General features: G+C 38.7%; 1 protein-coding gene across 1 annotated transcript in view; it reads left to right on the forward strand.

The window, feature by feature from the left end:
- The first annotated feature begins 4,356 nt into the window (after positions 1 to 4,356).
- MBOAT2 (membrane bound O-acyltransferase domain containing 2) overlaps positions 4,357 to 26,725 on the forward strand; it is an 88,590-nt gene continuing 66,221 nt past the window's right edge. The window contains exons 1-3 of the mRNA XM_054279676.1: positions 4,357 to 4,503; positions 22,426 to 22,571; positions 25,920 to 25,997. Of these exons, the coding sequence (XP_054135651.1) occupies positions 4,432 to 4,503; positions 22,426 to 22,571; positions 25,920 to 25,997 (296 nt within the window). The 5' untranslated portion in view covers positions 4,357 to 4,431. The remainder of the gene's footprint in view (positions 4,504 to 22,425; positions 22,572 to 25,919; positions 25,998 to 26,725) is intronic.

Genomic DNA, 26,725 nt, shown 5'->3' on the forward strand with positions numbered 1-26,725 from the left:
CTTAGAAGAAACAAAATTGATCTAAATAAATTATATGATTGAAACTGATTGCTGTCTTAATAACAGAGAATGTTGTTCACTCTCAGAGCAGCTCTAAGACTAAAATAAGTCAAAAATCAGAAATCAAAGCATTCTGCTAAGAGCCAAAGGGAGACTTATCTGTCTTGTATCTAAGCTGTGGAAAGGAATTTATATTTTTTCCTCGTAAGTAGAGAGAGACAAACAAATATTACTTGAACTAGCAATTAACAGTATCATCATGAAGAATTCTAACAAATATTAAGGAATTACACAGAGCACTAAATTACTAAAATAGCTGAAATGGCTAATTAAAGATTATATAATTGCAGAAAACATCTGATGCATGTGAGGTTTACTGTGCTGTGCAGAATATTTAAAGATATAGCAAAAGACTGCTTTGCAGGAAGGGGAGGCAAGAATACAAATACCTAAATTTTTACAGCAGATTTTTTAATTAAAAGTATTTCCATTTGACTGGCATCAGCTTTTGCAGAAACATTCTTCTCTTTGGAATGAAGTCTCAAATATTTCAGGCTAAGCAAGCTAGATAGGAAAGTCTTAAATAAGACTTTACTGTGCAAAAGTGGTCGACTCTCTAATACTGAAACTCATTTTCCTTTTCATTTATTTTGTTAGAAGGAGTTTCAGTAATTGTTCCTATTTTCTGACTGTGAACGTGTTCCTAGAATGGCCTTATCAAACAAAGAGGAACAAGAGCTGCACACAATGGTGCATCTAGGAACTTTATCCCTTCCTGTCCCCTGCCACAGTGCTTCTCCTTTTGTTATTCTGTTGTAGAGTGTCATATGGGAAGACTGGTACTGTTAGCATCTGAGAATCTTACAGTGTCATTCAAATACACAAAGAAACCTCTGGTGTTTGTTACTTCATTCTGACCGATTGAGGAACCTCTGTAGGGCTGAGATGTCTTTGTGATTTTTTGTACCCAAGAACTAAAAGCATTTAGGGGACCATAAAAACTTAATCAGAAGAAGAACATCAGAAGTTGTTCATGGTATGCCAAGTCACTCTCCTGGAATTACCTAAATCACCACACCCTCCTGCATTCTGACAGCCTTTGGTGGAAAGAATTTTCTTTGTGGAAGAATAATTTCTTGTTTTCTTACATGAAAATATTTCAAACAGTAGGAATGTAAGTCATGTTTATTGAAAACTGCCCAATTCACATGAAATTTTACAGATTCACTACTCACAGTATATCAGCTTCTGTGTATCACTCACCAGCCTGCCTTTTCACAGCATCATTTACCTTTCAGGACCAACTGCACTGTCATTGTGTCGATGTGATGCAGAACGTTACCTGTCACCAGACAATGCTTCACCTTCCCACTCTCAGAATTCTCACACAGGCAGGAAGTTCTCTGAAAACATCTGTAATAAAACCTTCTTTCAAAGAAAAAAAGAGGAAAAGCAGAAGACCTAGTTTTACTGCAGTGCCAGTGACAGCCCTTACCATACGTTTATACAGCAGACATCAAAAGACAAGCCACATTTTCTCTGTCAGAAATCCCTTATTTTCCTGCTACTTTCTTCTGAGCAACATTTGTACACCTCACTTCTAATTGCAAACTTCGATTTTCAGCTCTGTGGGGCAGGACACCTTTTGTTCTTCCATGTAACCAACCTGCCCCACCAAGGGAGGGGTTCAACAAAGAGACTATTATGTTGTAACTGCTTTCAAGATGTATTTCTGTGATGTTGTGCTCCCTAACACACACCTTCCTAAATAAGAGCACAAGGAAGTCTTCTCAAAGCACCACATTACTCCACTGAAAACTTGTGAAAGACATAACTATGTAACTTAATGCCATAGGTGCAAACTATTTTTTATAATATTGTGATACACATTATAGATGTATGCTTGACTGATGAACTCCTAGGAGTCATACAGGAAAGAATATTTTTGCTATTTTCTGAGCATTGCAAGAATACTCACAAAAGAATAAAAGTTACCAGAAAAATAAAACATTGTGTTTAAAATCCAACCAACACTTGTGCTGTGATATCATGAGTTTGTTTCTTTTGTTAATTGGAAATAAGGAGTTTGTTCAGCAGGTCAATTCTTTGCTGCCAGTATTTCATCAAAGTGTCAGTAATGGCACCTCCATAGATTTATACAGATGCACCAGAATAATTGCTTTTGATTAGACTGATTCAGAATTAGGTATCAGCCTTTTCTAAAGCAGCTCTTTTGTGGCTTCATTTGAGAATGTTTAGGTTAAGATTTCCAAAGATTTCTGTGTGTAGATATGAATCTTAATAAAAGAGAATCAGATAAAGTGAGCTGAGTCTTCATATACATATATACATATGTATAGTGTAATGGAGACTGTACTGAACCTAGAGACACTGCACTCCTATGGTGTTATTCACACACATATATAATTTGCAGGTTTAGATTTAAGAGACTGATTCAGAATTAATTGGGAAAAGTTTGGGGTTTTTCCCCCTTTCTGAAAGCAGCTTTTTTGCTTTACCACAAGAACATTATGCTATTGCTTCTGCAGATGCTACCTCAATTGTAATTGCCTGTCATGCAGTGAAGCAATCTAATTAAAACCACTTATTTGCACCTATTAACCAGTCTCTTTAAATTCAGACAAAAGACCTTACCACAAGCTAAAACATAACTACAGAGTGTGGTCTGCAATTCAGCAAGAGAAACAACGTGTGTTTTCAGATAATTACACTTACCTCCATTTTCCTGCTATTAGCAATTAGCATTAGCCATGAATTTAAATGGCTATGTAAATCACTACACCTGGCCACTAATCCAGACACACTCAGACTGCTAGCAGGACAATGGATAATGCATTTCATCTTTTACATGCTTAAAATGGTGACATTTTTTGTGTTGAGGGCAAATTTCTGATGGTATGGTGGTTTAGAGGTGCAGCATACAAAAATTATAAAGAAAGGTTTGATAAAATGCAAGAAAGAACTTGCAGTTTTATCTCAAGAAACACAGGGATCTTGAGCAGTTTTATAGATAAGACCAGAATATTCCTTTGCAACCTCTTTCACCACGAAAATATGGTCTTTTAGAAAAATTAATATTTCAGTTATTTCATAGGGGAAAAAAAATCTACAGAAAGCTCTAATGTAAATAGCAGGCAGGGCACTAAACCAGAATGGCTTAATAAGTAGCCTACTGCATAAGCTCATCTGGTAGAGTTTTCTGCATTTCCCTGAAGTGCTGCCTTCACTGAAGTGCTTTGTTTCACACTGAGTAATGCTGACTGGACAGGTGGAAGAGTTGTGCTGTGCACAATTCAGTACTATGGCCATCACATCACTCCTTGCTTTCTTTAAGGAAACAGCACTGCTAGATTGAACCCACTGAAGAACTGGTGCTTTTATCATTTCACGGTTCTGTATTTAAGAAATAGGCCAATAATAAACTAAAAACTGTATCTTAGAGCATGATAGACAGACTTCCTTAAGTTCATGGGTGGCTTTAAAAACAGGATTTCTTTACCCATTTTTTGTGCCACTTCTGCAGGGCTCCAGGCCACCCTCATGCCCAGTGTGTATCCATCGCTCATCCCGCTCTGCGTACGCCGCTGCTGGGGGCCCGTGGGCCCGTCTGGGAGAAAGAGCGATCGATGGTTGGGAGCCAGACGGGCTGAGCTCTTCATTACCTCAACAGTTATCTGCACCCACACGGTCTGGGCTACCCCCAGCGACAGACACCTCCTCAGGGGCCACCTGGGCCACCGACCCCGCCAGCACCGCGCTCCCTGTCCGGCTGTCCCTGTGTGCGCGCCCCGCGCAGGGAAGTGTCGCTTCCTATGAGGTGCCCGCATCCATCACCCACCCGCGCCCTCAGCGCCCATCCCGCGCACCTGGGCGCAGGTCAGCGCTGGGAATCACAGAGTCAGGCAGGAAGAGACTCCGAGACCATCGGGTCCCCCCTACGAGCGAGCGCCACTAAGTGAACTAGACCAGCACTGAGCGGTCTTTCCCTTAACACCTCCAGGGACGGCGACTCCACCACTTGGGCAGCCCATTCCAATGTCTAATAGCTCGTCCTGCGAAGAAGGTCCCAGCAGAACGTCCCCTAGCGCAGGCTGGGACCGGGTGAGACAGCGCCGGGCCCTGCGCGGTACCTGCGCGGTGCGCGCAGCGCCCTCCCACCCTCAGCGCGGAGCGGCGGCCGCTGCGCCGCCTCGTCCCGCCCAGCCCGCCGGGGGGCGGGGATTGGGCGAGCCCGCCCGTCACTCCGCCGCGGCGCCGCGCAGCGATTGGCCACCGGCGCTGCCAGTCATCGGCGGGGCCGCGCCCGCCCCTTGTTGTCACGGCGCCGTGCGGGGCTGGGGCCGCTCGCGCCGCTGTTGTTGCCGCCGCCGCCGCGGGAGCCCGGGTGGGGAGCGGCGCCCCGGCCTCGCCATGGCCACCAGCACCACGGGCTCCACGCTGCTGCAGCCCCTCAGCAACGCCGTGCGCCTGCCCGTCGACCAGGTGAGGATGGGGAGGCGCCCGCCCCGCCGCCGCTCCCGCGGGCTCGCCGGGGAGGGACCGCACCGCGCCCCCGCTCCGCGCCGTGCTGCCTCGCCCCGGTCCCCCGCGGCCCCTCCATCCATCGGCGGGGCCGGGCCGGGGCGGGCGGCGCCCGGAGCGCGGGGCGGCCGCGGCTCCTCTCCGCACCCGCGGGCGGGGGGGCGCCGGGGCGGCGGCCGCGCTTCGCGGGCAGGTGCGCCCGCCCCGGCTGGTCCAGCATCCCGCCCGCATCCAACCCTGCCCGCCCCGGCCCTGCCTCGCCCCAACTTGTTGGCATCGTCAGCCGGCCAGATGTGGATCCGCAGCTGGGAGTGGGGCCGGGATCGGTTCGAGGGATGTAAAGGTTGGGTAATAATTGCAAATGCAAAGCAGCGCGCTGCGCCTGGATGCGCCTGCCAGGGGGGTTTACGCGCCGTGTTAAATAATGTGCGCCGCAGACAATGCTGCTGGGAATTCCTATGTGCCTGTAGGCAGAACCTTTCTGTGGTATCTATTGTCCAAGTGATACAAAAATTCCTGAAGGCTTTAATCCTGGTGTCTTCACAAAATATCAGTAGATTACAAAATAAGATTGGGAAACTGAGGTTTGCCTAGTTTAATCACTGGGGCTGGACCGGAGTGTTTGTTTATGGGGGAAGTGGTCTAGACCTCAGAAATCTACAGAATATTTATGTATTTGGGAATACATAAATACATATAAATTTTGTAGCACCAAGAAATTTCATGTTAGGAATTTCTGTTTTTGTTTAATGTTTCATTCATGTACGTATGAGTGAAACACATCAAGGAAAACAGTTTGTGCTTCAGTAGAGGGAGACTTTGATGTCTTGTTTTTACAAAATACACCTGATGAGTGAGAGAAGTAACTGGAAATGCAATACAGAGGAAGGAGCATGCCTAGTGAAAGTATTTTGGAAGTGATTGAGTTACACATTCTTCTTTTTTCTTCCTCCATTCCCCAGCTACTTGTTTGAATGGAAGGATGGTTAAGGATATACATGAAAAAGTACCTTCTAGAAAACTGGTAGAACAGGCAAGTTGAAATTGAGCTTGCTGGCATGGAATAGATACTGTGCACCCCTTGCAATGATACCTGTGGCTGGGATCGATGGCACCTCATGCCTTGGTGCCTCCTACCTGCAGGTGGTGAGCTGCTCTTGCCAGGTGCCATGTGGTTATTTCCATAAAACGTGCAGCATCTACATGATACTGTAAAACACGTCAGAGTTGACGGTCTTTTTATGGCATGATGTTGGGGGTGTATAATTTTATACTCATAGTAGTAGTCATAAATTTAATTGTTTATTACATGGTGTGACTACTGCCAAAATTGTTTCTAAATTGTGGGTACAACATTTTGATGATGATAAACTTACTTTTTATCAAAGCCCGGAAAACTTCCCTGTATTGAATGTTTTGCAACAGATGCTCTTGTAGAGCCAAGAAGTTTTTATAAAGTAGACTTTGAGCTCTGTTGGAGCTTTTGGGAGTAATCACACTGGAGGGTGGCTAGTTTAGAAAGTTTGTTAGAAGCAGCTGGAAGTCAGACATACATTGTTTTCAGACTGTACATAATATAGGTCCGGTTGTGTATGAAGAGCACTGATTGTGACTGGAGTATGAATTGAAAAGCTTCAAAATTTTCCTGCCCTGAGGAGAACATATCTGTTAAGAACCTGATTTAAAAAAAGCCAGGTTTTTTGCAACCTCAGCTCAAGATTCTATCTTGATAGTAAGTTTGTAATACAGAAGGAATGTAAATTGTGTTCAGTGTAATCAAATCAAAGGGAGTGAAGGAGATAATGAGGTCAGGGAAGAAAAAGAAAGTTCTGATACTCTTTGGTGTATTTGCTCAGAGATTATGTTTGACATTTGGTGATACTATAAGCATATTCAGAATGAAAATGTAGCACTGCCTTGAAAAAATAATAGAAGAATGAAGGTTTTTGGTTAGTACATTGTTTCTACTACTTGCTCCAAATCTGTACTATGACTACAGTCATACCAATATAGCAGCTGCTTGAAATAGGCACTCTGGTATAATACCAGCACTCAACTGCTGGAGATCAGTAGGGGGTTTTTTCTCCATTCAGTTTCAGTTTTGACCACAAATAGATACTAATCTTTATCCAAAATATTGCTTAAATTGTGATTTAGATTTAAGCCATTACTATCTAATTATCCTGCTAAGGCAAATAACTCTTGGAAGACAAATAGAGGTAACATGTGTCCATGTTGCCTTACTCTCTGGTGCTTAAGCAAATGCATGGAAAGCCTTCCCTATTTGGCAGTGCATAGAAGTAGAAATTTAAGTTCAAGGTGAAGTTGCTATCTTTAAGATTAATCAATCAGATCCACATCTCTGTGTGAGAGAAATTGATTACTTTTTTACCTAATGCTTGGCAGAACTAGAGACAGAGATTTGAGAAGGGTGTTGGTTATGTGCTAGTTGGAGGTCAGTGCAAAATAGGAAGGGTGAGCTCCATCAGAGCCATTTGACACAGCAGTCTTCTCCATGTGCCCAGCTGCGTTGCAAAAGGAAAGCTTTGTTGCTCTAACAACTTGCTGGACATTTTTTCTTGGAACTAGAGTACTGGGTAGCTAAAGGAATGGGGAAGAACTTGTTTTCTTCTTCTGTGTGTATCTCCCAACAACTTATTGTGCAGTTAACTCGTTCTTTGTCTCTTGTTTTGTCTTGCACCAAGTTAACCTAAAGTGCTACTTGGAAAAGTTAATCTGTTCTTTTTAGGCTTCTTGGGCCAGTTTTTCTGTTGTTGTTTTCAGTCATTCGATGAAAGGAAAGATGCTTGGTGTCAGCAAGAGCCTAGAACAAATGTACCTTTCTTCTGTATTTTGTAGTAGGAAAAAATAATCACTGCTTGGGAGTGAAAAGCCTGGTAAAAACTGTTTCTGTTCACATCTTGGAGAATGTAAATTGGCTGCTCAGGAAAGGAAGCATTCTGTCAACAGCTGTTGCACATTAGGTCCTTAAAGTTAATGAATGAGTGAATAAATATTAATGTACTTCATATTCCCTGTGCCTTCTCAGGGGACAGAAGGAATAAAAGTAGCCATGTCCTTCCCAACCTGGACTACTTCCCAAGAGAAGTATGGGAAGGTTTACCATAAAAACTTGGCTGCAAGAGTATCACATATTGCCTAATGCATTGAGGTGGCAATTTGAATTATTTTATTGTAGTTACATCTGTCATCTAGCTTTATATTTTTCCTGTCTGTTCTCATGTAAAATTTATGCCTCTGCTTCTTTCTTCTTTCTCTAAGGTGAAGCCCAACAAATAATGTGTTGGACTTTGGTTTGTTTCCGATTCTATCACTACCTTGCTGATTTTCTATTGATAAATGACTTATCTTGATGTGTCAGCTTACCTGTCATTAAATTGGAAAGATTTAAATTTGCATTGACAATGAGTCTGGGAGAGCAAAGCTTTCTTTTTGGCTTTTTGGTCACTGTGGGGTTAGGGGAGTTCAGAGAATAATCATTGTTTTCACTGCTTCCACCAGAGGGAGCAAAATTTTTTTACTGAAAATGTACAGAAATTGTAGGGGTTGTTTCTGCCCTTCAATTGTTGTAGTAGTTGCTAATTTGTAGCAGAGGAAGACTTGAACAGGGGAGATAGGAGACTGACTGCAACAGTATGTGAACATCAACTTTTTATATGAGTTGTCTAAAAGATTGATCTTGAGATCCTGAAATAGGGTCTGAACTTCAGTGATTATCTTCTAGATAAGAAAAGGAAGAATGTGGCTCCATGTGCTAACAGTATAGATGTGTGAAGATATGTGGACAGAAGAAAATGTCATGCTTATGATTATGCACTTGACTTAAACTCCAGGATGTAAAAATATTTTCAACAGAAGAAAAAAAAGTTCTGTGCTATTTCCACACTTTTCTTGGTTTTTTGTTTGTTTGGGGTTTTTTTCCCCAATCTAGACTTAGCTTTTATTTGTTAAAGTTTGCTCATTTATGTAGAATAAATACAATTTTCTACGTAGGTGCCATCAATCTTCAAAGAATCTAAACTGACTTTTTTTATTAAGAATAGACATAAAAATCCAAGTCTTGCTAAACATGAATTGCATAAACCACACAAACTTCCTTAATTTAACGATCATAAGCCAGCTTGTTGTACCTTTACATAATTTTCTGCATACGCTTCCTTATGCAGAGAGGTATCCAAGTTGCTTTCATCGTGCCCTTAACACACGTGCTTCCACATAAAAGTACTGGTGTATGTTGAACCTGTGTTTCACCTTTAAGCCCTCAAGGAGAGTGGGCAGGAATTTTTTTTCCTTGTATATATCTATGAAATATTTGTTTCTTACATGCATATCATGTAAGAAAGCAATTTAGCAATTTTTCCTTCTTTATTTTGATGTATTGGAGGTGAGCACAGCTGTAGTTTGAAGAAAGGGCAAGTCTTGTAGGTGGGATAGGGAATTTTGCTGAGGAGCATTATGTACCTTATTTGGCTGCAGGATGCATCTGAGTATGTCTCCTAGTTAGATCTGTTATTTCACAAAATTTTGAGCATTAGTGATGTCTTCTATCTTATCATTTTAGATGATGATAATCCCTTGTTTTCTGCCAAGGCAACATAAGTTAGCCTCCTGAGGGCTGAAATGTTTTAGTCTGATAAAATCCTTTTTGTTTAAACATGGAATGGATATCAAAATGTTTGTCCTGTATAACTGTCCAGAATTTAGATGGCCTAACATTTGACTGAAGCATTATCAAACTAGAAAAATGAATAAAGTGAAGAGTGTCCCAAGTTTTCTTCTTTCAGCATTGATTCTTAGACCCTTGTCTAAGGGTCTGGTTGTGGAACCCAGAGCAGCTTGTTACTGATTTTTCAGATATGACCCAGGAAATTTATAAGGAACAGCTGTGAGTAAAATTAATATTCAAGGGTGTGTAAAATGCAAACACTGAAGGCAAGGGAGTGGTAGGATAAGCAAATTGTACCCCTACTTTGCCCTGTACTTTCCTTATGTGCTGCTAGTAGCAGTCAGGAGAATGAAGGGTGGATGGCAAAACATGATCTTCTATGATGATAGATGGAGACTGTAGTGGGTGAAAAAAAAGCTGGAAATAAAGTTCTGTTCTTCATTCTGTATGTGCTGTTCTCAGCGATGTTTTGAATGGTTTGGATTTGCTAGCCAGGCTTTTAGTGATTTCTTACATTCCCTCCCTTCCAAGAATTCAAAGGGAAGTTATCATCAGGAGGGTCCTGAACAGTGACACCTTTCCCAGGTGTTACTATTAGTGGTTAGGTGTTGACTTACTCAATAAACATTAGGTAAAGAGTTAACTCTGCAATGAAAAATACAAAGAGAAGGATGAAATGGTTGGGATAAGAGGAAAAATTGACAAGAGAAAGTGACTATTTTGAAGGAAGAGGTGAAATCTGTCATGAACAGAGTTGGAAAGGAAAACAATCACTGAGTTACAGTGTTAGAAAAGATGGGCCATTTATTTAGTGATAGTGATTGATTTAGTGCAAGAAGAAAATAAATCCTTGTTATTCAAGTTCATGAGTATAAATTACAGAGATTCTTTAATATTTACTGAAGCAGCAGTGAATTTTGCTCTCTCACATGCTTTCATAGGGTCTGTTTTCTTCAGTGTTTTGTAAAGTAGTGGGAAAAGTCAAATGTAGTTGCACCTAAGGTTTCTACAGTAAACATTTAAACTAAATATTCTTTACATGAACATCTTATAGTTACCTCCTTTGTTTTGTCACATTCTTTTCACATCCTTATGCAAATCATTGAGGCTGTGTGTGAACTGCATCTGTGCTCATGATAGTACACCCCATTTCTGAATCCAAAATGGGGTACAGGAGTTACTGTGAAAATACTGCAGTTCTGGGATGTTGAAAAGAAATAGTGGCGTGCTCAAAGAGCAGTCTAATAAAGAAAAATAAATCAAGGCATAAGGAAGGTAACAAGAGTCACTTTTTACAGAGTGCCTGGCTACCACTGTGTTGCTTTTTGTTTCTGAAGGGTTTCTGCTGTTAATCTCTTGTACCACAGCTATTAGATCTTTTTTCTTTGTGGGCCTTTTCCTGAGTACTGTGCTGACTTTAAGCAAGAGTTCTGAAAAAGAAATAAAACTGAAATATATGAGTCATCTTTATCATTTGGTGATCCTGACATTTGTTGACTTTTCACTCTTGTTTACCTGTTCCTGTGTTGACCTAATGAAGCACTGTGATACATCCTTTGCAGACTTGATTACAGAATACTTTCTTCACATTTATTATTTTGACTAATGTGCACACTTTTCCTGAGTAATGTGCTCATTTCTTTTTCCTCGTTCCCCTTGAACTAGGGAGTCTAGACTGGAGTTTTATTTTCTCCTGGAAAGTGAGAACAACTACATGCAGCCAAATGAAAACCTGTTTGCTTGATGTGTGCATCTTCTCAGTATTTTTGTTACCAAGAAAGTTGATGTAGCTCTTCAGTATGGATATTTTCCCTTTCCTTTGGGAAGTATTTTAAGTTCAATGTCAGTTGAATCAGCATTGCTAGTCTTTTAGCGCTGAAGTGAACAGATCTGTTTGAGAATTTAAATTTCTCTGCAAATTTAGAGAAATGCTTGTTATGCCTACTTGTTTTAAGTGATCATTCTGATAACTAAGCCATCTCTTGCAAAGGAAAACCTCCATAGCTCTGCTTTTTATTCTAGAATAATATATCCAAAGGTGAAGAAGCTATGTTGGTTTTGGTTATAGTATAGATTTTCTGTAGTTGGGATTTTGATGTTTTCTTTTCTTTTCAGTTAAAGTGACCTAAGCTGCAGAAGGTGTATTTATTCTGAAATGTGGCTTTTGAGCATACTGATTGTATTACTGCAGTGGTATATTCTATATAGTAATGCCACCTGGACAGATCATTCTTAGGCTTTCTGACCTGCCTTTTGGCTGAGTAATGTTCTTGGTTCTACTGCTTCTTCTCAATCTTACATATATATGTAAATACGCACATATATATAAAACCCCAATTGACTAAACATTGAAAAATTGGACTGAAGGCCCAGACTAAAATGAATTGGGTTTTATTCTTCATGGTGGAAAAGCTAGAAAGAATTTGATGTCATCACAGATCTGCAGAATTTTAGAAGTTCAGTAATGGCTGAGGTTTGTAGAAGGTCTACCTTGGTGAATCAATTTCTGTAATGGAATTGAATGTAAGAGGTCAGACAAAATATTTTAATAGAGAAGTATAATTCTAAATTTTGCTAAAATATTATTAAAAACTGGATTAATTTGAAAAGATGTAGCATCTCAAAGTAGTGTCCATTGCTTGTATGGATTGCTGCATACTGTAGATGTTTAAAGGGCTGCTGTTGTCGTGCTTGGACATGAGGCTTGGCTGATCTTGTGGGAATGATTCCTGAACTGGGAAAAGCAGGAAGATAATAGAAAGGGAGGAATACAGACTGTGTTGAATAGTAGTTTGTTCAAGGGAGGGTGTAATGAAGCCCTCCTATTTTTTTCCTTCCCACAGAGAGCACTGAGAAGCTGGCATTTTAAATATGGGGAATATTTGTTCTGCTTGCTAATTGAAATGACTATTGTTGTTACCAGATTTGTGCTTGCTGTATGGACAAGAGACTTCCTTTCAATGTCTGTTGCTTATTTTAAGATGTATTTCAGTTTCTCACATACCAGGAGAATATAATTGTAGTGAAGTAAGATCTTAATTGAGGAAATGTCAGTTTTTGGTTGCATTTGAGAAAGATACCTCCATAGGTGTTGGTTATTTTGCTTTATTTTTAAATGCCTAGGAAAGTGAGTAGCTTGTGAAGTTTTTGTCAAATTTCAGACACTGTAGTGGTTCTCTGGGCTTTCAGATAAAAGCTTATCATTCAAATACACATTTAAATACCCTGTATTTATAGATGACAGAGAATAGACATTTTCAGTTCCCCTGGAATTGCTAGATGGAGCTTAAAGATTAACTAGCAACAAAAGGACAAAATAATGTAAAAGTATGCACACAGGATGATAAACATAGCTGGAACTATTGGATAAACAGATAATGAGGAATATAGTGGGTTTTTTGGCAAAGCTCTAGCTCAAGGAGTAACAGCTCCTTCCCAAAAAATGTTCAAGGAAAGGTCACCTGTAATACTGAGGCACTCATTGAGTATGACCACCAGAGACCCCTTGGACAACCTTCTAGGACCATAAAAGGGCTTCCAATAGGAGACAGATGCATGCAAATTAGTTCTAGGAAAAATGGTGTTTATGTATTAGCTAGGAAGTACCCTGTAATGAGTATGTGTGATCATAATGGAATAAATACCCTGTTGTAAACTTTCACTCACACATTTGATTAGCAAAGATAGCCTCTGAAAGTGTCCAGCACTTTAATAAAGAATGCCCGCTTTCTAATATTTCAAATTGTGTTATTTTCCAGCTGATTTTGTTGTCAGTGTACTGCTGACACATGTGACAGAGTAGAGATTTTGAGTTCATCTCATTATGTGCATGTGAACTGTGAGTGTGTGATCAAAAAGCCATGGTTTTAAAAGCACAGTAACTGAGCTGGTCTTTGTTTGGAACTGTGTTTTGCCAACATAATGCCAGGCTGTGGTGTTCTCATGTTGTAAACTCTTTTTCCCTGGTAGTCTGAGATCTGCAATCCTTAACTGGCCAAACCAGTTTTTGCTTAACACAAGCAAGTGGTTTAGGTCCTTATTGTTTCTGAAGAGAGAAGAAAACAAAATACACAAACAAAAACACCCAAGCCAGCATTCTTAGTCTGATTTCACCTTGGAACCAAACTTGCATCCTAGATTTTGGGTACTCCCATGAAAAAATAGCTTTTTTTTGACAACTCATGATCTATAATGGTGAATTCTTAAGTGCCTATCAGAGAGAACATGCTTCAGCCAATATCTTCCTATCCTTAAAATTAGTTTTGGTTGTTCTCATTATAAAATGTACATTGATGTTTCATTTTACATCTTTAGTCATACAGTTTATTTTAGAGTAATTCTCAGTAATGATTAAGTAAGCCTTCTTTGAATAAGCTTATTGGATTTGATGCTCATTTATTGCACAAACCAGATTATTATTGCCTCTATCATGTTGTTTGTGATGTGCTTTGCTCCTGTATTGCATACTTTAAAATTGCAAACTGGGAGTTAGTACTGGAAATAGAACTACTATTGCTAACCTATGTCATAACTGGATTTGATCTTTTGGAATGAAACCAACTTGGAAAGAACACATTCAGGATCTTATGTTAAGTCCTTTCATCTGCCAGCAAATTGAGGGGAAGATGAGGTGTATGTGTCCAATATCAAAAAGCATTTGCTAGTGATGTTGATGCTGACTAACACAAATGGTTAGAGCATGCACTTCAAGGAAGTGGCTGGTGTTAGAGGGCTGTGCTTGGAGTTTTCATCTGTCTAAGTGTCCCTTCGCACTGGATACTGTATAAACATTCAGTAATACAGTCTTTGCTACAAAGAGCATTGTGCCTTAATACAAACATCTCCCATGCTGGTATGATTTCAAAATAATCACTGCTGCTTATCCTCTATTTCTTCACATTTCACCCATGAAGCAAGGTTAAGTCTTCACAGCAGGAGTGTTAATTAGTTATATTTTCATCATGCAAGGCAGAGTATTAACTGAATAAAAAAATACATTTGAAAGCTTTTTTTCAAGATGTATGATGCTTTCAGTTGAAAGAGGAATCTTGTTTCTTCTTATCATTCAGAGAAGAAAAGTTCTTTGAACTACTCTTAAGTATCTGTCAGCTTTATCAAATACCCTTGCCAGTATCTCTGAACTCATCTGCCTGACATTTCCCAATAAATTGAAGAAAATTACCAGGTGGTTTGATTTTGAGCTTTGTAATGGAATTACTTTTTTCAGCTTTAGTGTGGAAAATCTTATTTCCTTTTTTTTCCCTTTAATATTAGTGCAACAACTTTGAGGCACTAGTTGGAAAATTGACATTGGTTTCAAGTAAGTAATTCTCACTCTTCAGTTCTTAGCTGTCTGGCATTAAGCAATTATTGGATAATTTTGGATAATTGTGCAAGTTGTTTTTATACTTGAAGAAGGTTAGAAATTCCACAGAAGAATATCCATCCATGCTGCTGTCTGGAGAAACATTAACTCCCCTGTATGTTATAAGCAGCTTTTTGTGAACTCTTGTAGATGTTTTTCATTCCTCAGCTCATTGTTTTTGTGGGAAAGGGAAATAGTTTTGACTTAACTTGGAGCAGGAACAAGAAAATAATGATGTTTAAGGAACAAGGCAGAACTGATGCTTCATTAATTGTGGTAAGGTTTGGCAATTTTTGACAAGTATGTGTCAACAAACATCATGCTTGAAGAGGTTTGTGTTTAAAATGTTACTGCTAAAGTGACCCTACAGATTTAGAAAAAACATCAAAGCCTTGGTTTTAAGGTCTTCATAAGGTGTATGTGCATTATTCTGTCTTGATCTCTTAGCTCTTGCAAGAACTCATTTTAAAGTGGTTTTGTAGTTCATATTCTATTTCTTTTCCTAAAAAGTCTTTTTTTCTCTAATAGCCATAGATATTGAAAAGAAAAACTAAAGGTGGAGAAGAGGAATTAGTGCACCTTGCTCAGTGGCCCTGTCAGATACAGGAGGAAGCATAGGTCATAACTTGGTCTGTGGTGGAATAGAGGGCTAAAAATTATTATAGAGTGAAACAAGTAATGCTGGTATCTTGCACCTCAGAAAAACTGAATTCCAGGGTGGAAATGTACCATGGTGTGGCTAAGAGGAGTACTCCTAAATCTCTGTCTGCAGAATTGCTGTATCCACAGGTTCTTGACTGTTGTCTGTAAAGCATCTTGCATCTTAACCTTGTTAGTTTAGGTTCTGCACATGGTCAGGTAGGCTTCAATGCTTCTGCTTCTATCTGGGTAATCTTTTTTCAAAGCCTAATTCATCAGCACTAAGAACAGAAGTGTCTTCTTATTTTTCTTCAGGAATAACTTAGAAAAAATGCACTAAAGAACAAACAGACAAAAATCCACAGAAAAACACAACCCCCCAGACAGAACTCTCACATCAGCTTTAATTTATCCAAAGTGTTGTATTAAGGCCACGGGCATTCATTGCATTTTAAAGGTTTGAATATTTATTTTTCTTCTTATTGGAGAAAATGTGTTAAAAATGAGAAAATAGAGATGTACCAAGACAAATTAACTTGCCAAGAGTTTGTGTAGGTTGCTGGGAGAAAGAGTAAAATGCAACATTCCTGGGTCATCTTTGGCACTTCACCTGCTCAACCACTGTTTCTCTTGTGAGGTGCTTTGGTGTAAATGTTGTTCTTTGGGTGTCTCTCAGTGCCTTGCTGTAGCTGGTAAACAAAACTTTGTGCCATTGTGTTACTGCTTTTCAATGGATTGTTAGTAGGCTGTACAGTGTGGGCCTCTATGATCAACTTGTGCCATCCAGTTAGGAATTATCTGTATCAATAAAATTCCCTCTCTGCTTTGGCTGCTTTTCTGAATGAGGCAAATGCCTTCTGTGCTGTGAAGTAGCAGGATTCTGGACGATTCTGCTGCAATTGACTGCAGCAATTGGCTTTTGATACTAAAATATAGCTGATATGAAGAGGAAGCTTAGCCTAAAATCTGAATTGGTAGATAAAATTTGCATGTATTATTATATTATATAATATTATATATTAGTTTTGTAGAAGAAATAAACTTTTCTGTATTTCGTTTTAATGTGAACTTAAATTTCTTTTACTATTTATTAAGGATGCTGTCTGTGTTGTAAAGTTAGAGACTTCCAGGTCTTCAAATCCAATGCTATGCTAGAATTTCCTCTTGATGATGAAAATCCTTGTGGCAGTGACCTTTTTCTTGTTTTTTTTCCTTTATGCTCAGAATTGATTCCTTAAATACTTTTCCCTTAGCAATAACTTTACTTTTACAAAAGCATGGCATAAATTACATTTTATTCTTTTAAAATACTAAAGTAATTGTCTTTAAAAGTTACATACTTTCTGTTTACTTTTGCAGAGGGCATGCAAATGGGGAGTTTCTTACTAGATAACTTAATGCAGTTAATGATATAATGGATTTATATTTTGTGTAGCTACTCCAAATATTGAAACTCTGAATTTGTGTTCATGTTCTACTATTACATTTGGCATAAGTTGTGCCTATGAACTGCAGTGCTTGTATGACTAGCTTTGAACCAATATAGTGGATTTAATTTTGAAATTGCTAGGCTACACACAGCAGGATCTGTAATAGCTTAGTATGTGTAACGCACACTTGCATCATTCATTGCTGAATAACTAGTGGTGATAATTTAATTGTAGTTGTATGTTTTTTATTCTTATGTGCACATAACTTTCCATTACATGTTGCTCTCTCTGTAAGATTTTGAGGTGTTATTCTCATTGGCTGAGCTTTTGATATCCTGTATGTGAGGAGGAATAAAAAAATTCTGTTTGTTTTCTTATGTATGTGCTAAATTGTAACTGCTCAGGGTGAAACTTGCCATTCTATGGCAAGATATTTTTTTCCCCTCCATAAAATCTCAGCTTTAAATAGATCTTGATTAGGTTTTTTTAAAAATTTCTTCTATAAAATTGAAGCTTCTTATTGGAACAGGTTTTGTGATCTCATGGAGGCACATTGCAATTAGGTTTGAAGAGTGCATCATGCAGCTTTAGGGAACGCGTTGTCTTTGTTGTTTGTGGGTGTTCTGCTCACATCTGACCAAGTCATATGGTATTTAGAAAGTTGTATTTTGCCCATACTCACAGTGTTAAAAGAGCTTGACATAAGTTTTCAAAAGATACATAAGTTTACAATTCCCTGTTGTTGAAGTTTGTATATATAATATTTGCCAACAAAATCGCTGCTTGGTTGAATGCCTGGTTTTCGTGGAAGCTTTCAAGGTGGTGATGTCCAGCTCTGTCCTTGTTCCTGCTCATTTGCTGTCTGTTCCTATTGTCTATCCCTATAGACAGCCAAGTCATTTTGGTCACTCTTTCAAGGCAGGCTCTGTATGTGAAGGCAAGTTCTTCATCTGTCTCAGTGTGTGCATACAAGGAAGCTGTCTGTCAATTCCACACTGCTCAGCGTGGCTTAAGATGGGACATGGAGTTAGGAAAAGCCTGAAAATTAAGTTTTGGCATTGTTTACTAAACCAAGTAGTGCAGTAGAGAAAGAAGTGTTTCTGTGGGATGAAGTGGTTGGCAATGAGGATCCAGCATGGGTGCTGTAATAATTTTGGGAAATGCTGCTTTTGCCTAGGTTAGTCCATGGGCTTAATGTTCAGTTACCTTTGGAGCAGATACCTAGTTCAGTTTAGTTTAAAGGAAATCAGGTTTGTGTGTCCGGACACACAGCACTTGCAAAGCACGTGAAGTGCAGGTAACTGGGAGGCTTCAGGAGCCCCCTCTGATCTGAACTAAACCACTGTGGAGATGCACAAACTATCTCACTGCTGGAGCTGGAAGTGCATCCAGGGGAATTGGGGAGCCCACAGAGTCTGTTTCTCATTATACTTCCTGTAGCATTGGCAAGGGATGAAACTTCTTTCCATGTGGAAATGAGTACAAGTGGTAGAAATGAGTACTGTGGACTGAAAGCCACAGGTAAGTTTTGATTATTGTTGTAGAAATTCTGTGTTTTCTTTTAAAATATGAGTAGTCAAGTATTCAAGGTGTTTACCAAGGGAATATATAACCTGTGATGGCAGGTGCTCAAAAGTCAGAATAAGTGTCAGATGAAGATTATCCCTGTGATTCTAGCACTGCCCAGCAGTGCTCACAAACTCTTCCATATGACTTCCTTGATTTGGAAGGCAAATCAGTAGTAAACCAGAGAGTTTTTGTGAATTGGAGAAAAAATAGGAAAAAAACCAGATTGATGACTTTAAATTTTGCTTTTATTTTGAGATACTTTGGGCCTGATTTAGAGGCATGCTGGATAATAAGAACAGCAGCTGAATTTATATTTTCAAAACACATTTCTAGTTAAAGTTCTTTTAAAAGTACTGACTGAAATACTAGGCACTGAGTGTCTGAAATTGAGCAACCAAAGTTAGTGGGCATTTATTTTACCCTTTGGGCTTTCATAATTTTTGTGCCAGTCATTCACCTTTAGTATAGGAATACTGCTCTTATGAAATTATTGCAAAGTTTACATTTGTTGTATGTAGTCTTACCATGTTATGGACAGAGCTGCATAACATGTAAAGTTCTTATATTCAATGTAGAATGCAGATGGTAAGCATTTAATGGGTCACATAATGAGGGCAAAAACTGGGCAATTGTCCATTTGCTGAATGAATCCAAAATACTGCTGGGGAAAACAGAATAAAGCAGCAGAAGAATATAGTCAGAAGTAGGTATGTATAAAGGCTAAACTCAAGTTGCATGGCTTTCAAACCTTAACTGCTGCATAGCTTGGTTTCACAGATATGTATTTAAAGCTTTGGGAGCTTTACAAGTTGAGCAGAACTCTTGGTGCCTTGTAATCTGCATTTTGGTGCACTGAGACAAGGATAAGGATGGGATTGGTAAGAGTAGAGAAGAAATGCAGGGTGGTGTGTGACTATTGTGGTGATGCCTTGGATTTCCAAGTATTGTATATGTTTGTGCCCTTTTTGGGAAGAGCACTTTAAAAATACCCACTGGCAGTTTTGGATTCATTTGTGAGGAAGGCTTTTGGAAAAGGTTTGTGCTGCTTGGGTCACTTCGTTTCATGTTCAAAAAACTGACATAATAAATTCACATCCCTGGAAGTTGGCTTGTGGGGTTGATCTGAAGGTGTGTTATCCTGCATTTCATTGCTGTTCTCAAAATATTCTTCTTGGGGAAGGTGCTTTGGTTTGTTTGGTGGTTTTTTTTTTCGTATCAGGTTTTATTTGTTTTTTAATTAATGGGATATTGTTTTTCAGATACAGATTTGATCATTTGAGTAAATAGCTAAACAAATAGCAGGTGCTCAAGAAAGGTGTACCACCTTTTCACTCCCTACCTGCTCAATCCTTTCTCAGGTTTGCATTTTGTGTTTTGTGTGAGGATTTTACTCATTCCTAAACCTGCAGGCTCATCCTGAATTGTGGGATTCAAGGTTTGTTGTTTTGTTATTGTCTGCTCCTATAGAGTTGGTGATACAGGTCAGAACTGCCAAGCACTTCTACCCTTTTCACAGTAGTAGTAGGAGACAGATGATGACTTTCCTTTTTCCCTGGGTCTTGCTAGTTTGCTTTTAGTAGTAATCTGAAAAGGAAGGACACCATGTGATACCAATTGGTAAATTATCTATACTGCAGTCAAAGCACTAATGTCTGGGCATTCAGTAAAACCAGCAATGCAAGTGTGTCCATTTCAGGACAGGTATTCACGCTCATTTCTTCCCTCTGTCTCTTTACCTCAGTTTCACTACATATCTGTGAATGTGCGACCTTCTCTGTCTCCCTTCCCCTTCTAGTCTATCTAGGATGTGAGTTCTTTGGGTCAGAAACATGCTTTGTGGGTTACATGGCATAATTTCTGTAACAAATATTCATACAAGTGTTGGTACTGAAGTAATAATTTTTTTGTTTTCATTTTTGTTTCTTTCCCTCTTTTCTCAAACATTATCAGTTTGTTTCCCTTTCAGTAGTTCACTTGACTGTTTTGTATGAAACTTTTTCACTAAATGCATAGAATCATCTTGAGTAATAAACCTTGCTCTGTTTCATTTGCATCATTGCTTATAAAGGAGAGAAAACAGGTCAAGTTATGCCCTGGAAGAATATCTCCTCATTTATTTAGGATTTTTCAAATACTGTTAAAAGCATAATAGAAATGTGGTAGTAAGAGAACGGATGGAAAAGTGTACGTGACATTTGAAAGAACAGTTTAATTTAGGGAATTGTGCCTATTAAAAAGCACAGCCCTGCTGTCGGATTTTGGGCTGTTTAGATGGTCTGGAAAAGCCCGAAGATGGCCTTGGGCCGCCCGCGCTCCAAAGGACGAGAAGGGACTTCAGATCTTTTCTCGGTCTCGGTGTTTATTAAATGCTTATCTAAAAGATTTTCCCTCTGCCCGACAGAGGTCTGCTCAGCAGTCAGCCATGGGCACACACTGAGAGCCCCTGGGGTGGTCACCTATCTTTATACTTGGAGTTACGTATGCAATATTTATCATTTTTCTCCAATACCCTCTACCCTTATTAACCAGTGTTCCCCTAGTAAGGTCCAATCCCAGAGTGCCAACATCACCACAGAAGATGGAGGCCTAGAGGAAGAAGAAGGAGGAGAAGGGCACGCCCCAATCCCTCCATCTTGCCTCTCTAGACCCCCCTGTACAGAAATCTTAAACCCTGTATCTCACACTCCAATTAACTTGTCCCTTCATCATTCACCCCAGTGAAATCCTCCCGTCCTCATACTGATGTCATCTCCCCTGTGGGATCAAAGTCCAGCCACCAGACATTTCTGGCAACATTCCAGGACTCCCGAGCCCCCCAGGGGTGGTCTTGTTCACCCTGCACCCCAATTCTGAGAGGCTGAGATCCCACACCCTGCCTTTTGAATCTTTCCCTGCTAGCACTTAATGCTCTGACTTGGTGTTACAGGTTTTGGAATGGTTCAGTTGTTACAAGAAAGAGAGTTCTGTAGTTTTTTTAATTGTTAAAAATGACCATGTTTGCATACTCTGACCCTTACCTATTATGGCCTGAAACTTGGTTGAAAAATGATTAAGGAATGGACAAGGTGAATTATGGTACTGCAAGTGTGCACTATGTTGCTGCAAACATCAATATCATACTTGCTGTCAGGAGCATAAAAATAGTATTGTCATTGTACCCTGTGGTGTTAAGATTAAGTATGTATTTCAGCTAAGGGCCATCAAAGAGTCTAAAACACTGTTGTGCAGAGGAGCAGTGAAGCTTGCAGGATGTACAAGTTTCTGTTATTGAAGTGCTTAGAACCTGAAGCAGTGGTTCCCAAGCTGTTGCTTGTGATGACTTGGGATGCCACTATTAGACATGGAAAACTGTTAGGCAGTTTTCTATGTCAGTAAAAAATAAAATCTATGAAGTGAGAAATGTTACTTTCTAAATAAAATAATTTGTCCAGCTTTTTGTAACTTAAGCTTTTGGTAGTGGTTGCTGTATTTGAGGAATTTCTTTCTTTATTGTGCACTTGCTGTTACATTTTTTTCAGGCCACAGTCAGAACAATTCTTTTTACTCACTGATTTAGTTTTATTTAATTCTGCTTTTGCTTTCAGCGCCCTAATGTCTTTAAATATTTAATATACAAGAAATTTTCTATCTTCAAGAATAAATGGCCTGAAGGGAGGAAGAATTTCTGAAACTATCCTACTTGAATGTACAAGAAGAAAATGCAGTGTGCAACCAAGCTGTTTATCTGATTACATAGCACTGAAATGCACTTCACTGAGCCCTGCTTCTGCACAGGCTACTGAAGTGATCTGTCAGTGATTTTTGGAGCTGATATGTAGCTTCGAGTCCTGCTCACTTAAAAAACCAAGTAAAACTACAGCTCAGATTTTCACATTCTGGGAGAGTAGAGGTGATTTAATGGTTGATAGTGGTTTGGTATTCAGAAAATCTACAGCAAAAAATGTCATTTTCTTTTCTTGATTTAAGCACATATTGCTTCGTGTTCAATGCATCTTTTCCTCTAAGCTGCTTGGGGGAGCACTGGTTTGTGCTTTGGCCTGGGAGGGACTCATGGGAGAAGCTCTTAGACATGCTGTGGTAAAAGCCGTGGCAAAGCTACACGTTCTGCAAATTGCTGAAAATGTGTGGATATTGCTGTTAAATTTTAATACACACTTGGGTGAGTTCTTCTTTCTTTTCTTTTTTTTATGCAGGTCAACTTTGTAGTGTGCCAACTGTTTGCCTTGCTTGCGGCTGTTTGGTTTCGAACATACCTTCATTCAAGCAAAACTAGCCCATTTATAAGACATGTTGTTGCAACACTCTTGGGCCTTTATCTTGCACTTTTTTGTTTTGGATGGTAAGTTACACTTAAATTCATTTTTCAGGAACTTGTCAATTTTTATTTCTGTGTTACGAAGAACCATATTGCCTAATTCTGTGGGGTTTTTAGCTGCTGCAAATGTACAGAAATCAGCTTAAATATTCTGATGAGGTCCAAAAATTTTGAAAGGTCATCTGTAAACTGGTAACTACCATACTGGCTGCCTGTGGTTTTGGGAAGATGAAGCAGGTGCAGTTTGTCTAACTTCTGCAGCTTTTTTTTCTGTAAACTTGCTGGAGAAGTATTCTCTTGAGGCACAGCACAGATGTGGTGACTAGGATAATTCCCTATAAATACTCATGACAGGAGATAACTCAGGGTCTTTTTCTGAATAGTGAATATAATGTGGCATTTTAAGGAAGAGTTGTTGGAACTGTAAAGCATATCTAGTGACACTCCTAGTAGTCTAAAATGCCCTGTTTCATGGTTTCTTTTTTTTCTTTAATGATTTGGAGAGAGGGAAGATGTGATTGTTTTTCAGACACATATTTTGTGTGACTGCTGGTTGCATATCTTGATCTTTCACAGTGTAGCAAGACAGAATGTTAGTAAAGTTAGAAAAGGGTATTCATTTAATTTGGTGAATTTTTTTTCTTCAAAAAATAGCTTACTAAATGGCTTGCATCTTCCCAAGATGGTTTGAGTGCCAGTTTCATTTTATTGCATTGTAAACAAGGTGCTTACTTGGCTTCAAGTGTATAAAAGACTTATTTATGCTATCATAGAGCATTAGTGAGCTAGGGGGGATTAATCAAGCTGTTGTGCAGGTGGGAATGTGCATGTGCATCTGTCTCTACACATGCAGAGTGTGTTGGTCTCTATGTAGGCATGTTGCAGAACTCTCCCAACATTAATTGATATATCTTATTTTTAAATTTTGGGAAAAGAGATCAGTAACCTTTATTCTTTAGATTTACATGCATGATTTACTTTTATATAAAACTTACTATGCCAGTCCATTTCTTAAACATGTGGCCATGGTATTCTGCTTTGGGAGAATGATCTGATCTCACAGACTTCCAGGCTTAACACTACAGAAAAAGAGGAGGATATGGGAAATAGGAGATACTATGTGACAATTTTTTTGAGAGCTGTGTAAGCTTAGAAGCACATTGTTTCCATTGCTTTAGAAGCCGAAATCGTTAATTATAATTTGTAATTAGAAAGGGTTACTAATATATTCATTTTGGATATGGGAGATGTTGGAAAGAAACAGCCTCTACTCCTAACAGACATAAATAAAAATTTGTGGAAGCATCTCACCAGCAATATGCCCTGGAAAAAAAAAAAAAGATGTTTTATTTTAAGAGGTTAATTTCTATTTTGCAGTTACTGAACTAAAAACTGTTTTAAAATTATGAAAATAACATAACATTGAGATGTTGAAAGTACACATTCTTTAAAGATTGGTACTTCTGCCAATGCTTTTTCCTTTTGGTTAAGTACATGTTATACAAGCAGGTTTTTGAGGGTTTTGGTTTTTTTGGTTCTCCCTTGCCAAGAAATCAAGGATGCATACAGGTTACAAGCTCCTGATAACATCTTCAGTGACTCTTGGTTTGTGCTGCTATAACATGACTTATGAACATATATAACAAGAAGGAAACTGTTACTGTTTTGTTATATAGTGTTACTAGAAAATGTAGATCATGCAAATTTAAATGTGGGAAGTAGTTTGTAATCCGCACTCTTTTAAGGACATTAAGTAGTAGTTATGTTATCTTCAAGTGTGTTAGTTTTCACTCACTTTTGTAATACTTGTGAGGGTGGTAGAGGAAAGGAAGAGAAGCAATAATTCCCTTTGCATAATAGCAAATACCATAAAAGGCCCAGAATATGTACCCTTTGTATGTAGCTAAAAATCACTATTCTCTGTGGTATCTCAATACATCCCTTTGAATGATTGAATCAAAGAACATATTGCTATTGTTAGCAGCTCTGAAAGAGAAATGTTTTCAGTGACTGTAATCCTGGTATGGTACTCTTTTAGGCTTTGATATCTTAGTCTCATTTCTCTGTAAAAGAGCAAACCTCTTAAGTTTTTGTCATTTCACTAATGCCTGTCTTTGCTGTAAAATATTGCTAATGCTTGGCAGATAAGAAAAGGAAGTAAATACTTTTTAAATTGTCAATTACTGTATTAAACTTGAATTTTAGGTAGTCCTATCCTAAATGAGACTAACTAGAAGTGAAACATGAGAGCATGTACAGACTGGCTCTTCTGTAAAAAGTCAAGATTTTTCAAGGTTAATTCATGTCCAAGTGAATAACCTCGAATCCAAATTTTGGCTCAGTTCCTCCTGTATAGGATGAAGGATTTTAGTTGGATAGAACTGGTTTTCTTGTTTGAAGTAATTTCCTTGTTAGTAGAGGAGGAGTGAAATTAGGAAATTGTTGGTGATAAGCTGAAAGAAAATAGCATCACTGTAGCAAAATGATTGCTGCTTTTTAGGCTGCTTTTCATGAGGAAAAAAAAATCCCAAATTAGATGAGTTGTGTCACTTGAGCCTATGTGCTTGTGGTACTGGGGCACTTAAGGTACCAGAATGAAAAAAACCCCAAGTTACTGAAGATCAGCTCTTTCCTCATTCACTGGCACTGCTTGGATGGCAGTGCTCTTCAGCTTACTGAAATAGGACTCCTTCAAAGGCCAAAGCCAACTCCCAAAGCAGTGCTGTTGGACAGCTGTGGTGGTGAGCTGTGGAAAACAAACAGGAGGAGCTTGGAGCATCTTTGTGAAATAAATCTGTGGCTTGTTGGTGTGTAGGGCTTTTTTGTGTGTGTTTTTTGTGACCATCACCACCATCCCTTTAAAAGTTACTGACAGCCTGGGACAAAGAGACTGGCTGGACAGTCACCATTGCTGTTAAGTGAGAAATCTTACAATATTGTGGATACTAAGAAATTGTTGGCCTTATCTGGAATATCTATTGCTGTAAATGGGTAGAAAGATGAATATGGAAATGAAACCACAAAATTTTCATGTTGTTTACAGTCATTTACTCATGAAGTAATGCCAAATGGAAGACATAAAACATATTCTTTGTGTTTTAATAATTATCAACATTTACAATATTCTTGATTGAGCTGGAACATTGTAGCTAGGTGTCTAGGTTTTGTTCATTACTGCTCTCTGTGCTGTGCTAAAGGGAGAAGTTCTCAGCAGAAGGAAGGGTAACAGAAAACCTAAATAGAATAAAAGGGGATTTTTCTTTGGGAGCAGTGGTGGCTTTAAACTTTGAACCTCTTTAATTTCACTATGAATGCATGCTGTTGATTGTCATTAAAGAAAATGCTATGAGGGTTTACTTTTTTTCCCCCTAGGTATGCCTTACATTTTGTTATACAAAGTGGAATTTCCTACTATATCATGATCATAATAGGAGTGGAAAATATGCACAAGTAAGTTTCCATTCTAAAATTTATTTTGCTTTGCCTTTACAACAATACTACTCTTGAGGGGTTTTTTTGTAATCATGCATATATACCATAGTTCTAGTTGTATCATAGTATTTCAGTATTTGAATTCTCTAACCATGGTTTTATTTTCAGGTGAGAAGATGACTTATTTGGGAATTTTTGCCAGCCTTTGGAAATATCTAAAGCTCATTAAAATATGTCACCACTGAGACATATTTTATATTTACATATTCTTTTTTTTTCATCATTGCTTAATCTTAAGTATTTCTTGGTGTTGACAGATGGCAAATGTAATTTGAAAACAGACAATGCTAGTAGATGGAAGATGTCTGAACAGAAAACAATTTGTGTGAGAAATTTCCTTAGGAACTAAGTGCTTATAATTCCTTTTTTTTTTTAATATCAGTATGAATGCTGTCTTAGGTTAAGAATATATTTATAAAACACATACAGAATTATTTGAAGTTTGAATGCCTGATTATATCTTGCTTGAGTATCTGAATCCATATAGAAAAACACTTGTTTCTCTTTTTCAGTCACTCTCAAAAGCAGGGAAGACATTTATTACTGTATGCATATGTTTCACTATTCCAGTAGCCTAGAGATCAGAACCAAATTAAGTTCCCACTATGTTAATTCCTGCATAAATGTTTAGTAAAATAGCAAATCCTTGCTTGAATAAGTTCCTGAAGTATGTGAGCCTGTGAGAA

The sequence above is a fragment of the Melozone crissalis genome, unplaced genomic scaffold (genome assembly GCF_028551555.1).
Source record: "Melozone crissalis strain CALT ecotype California unplaced genomic scaffold, PUWL_Pcris_2 ptg000027l_1, whole genome shotgun sequence".
NCBI classification, from domain to species: Eukaryota; Metazoa; Chordata; class Aves; order Passeriformes; family Passerellidae; genus Melozone; species Melozone crissalis.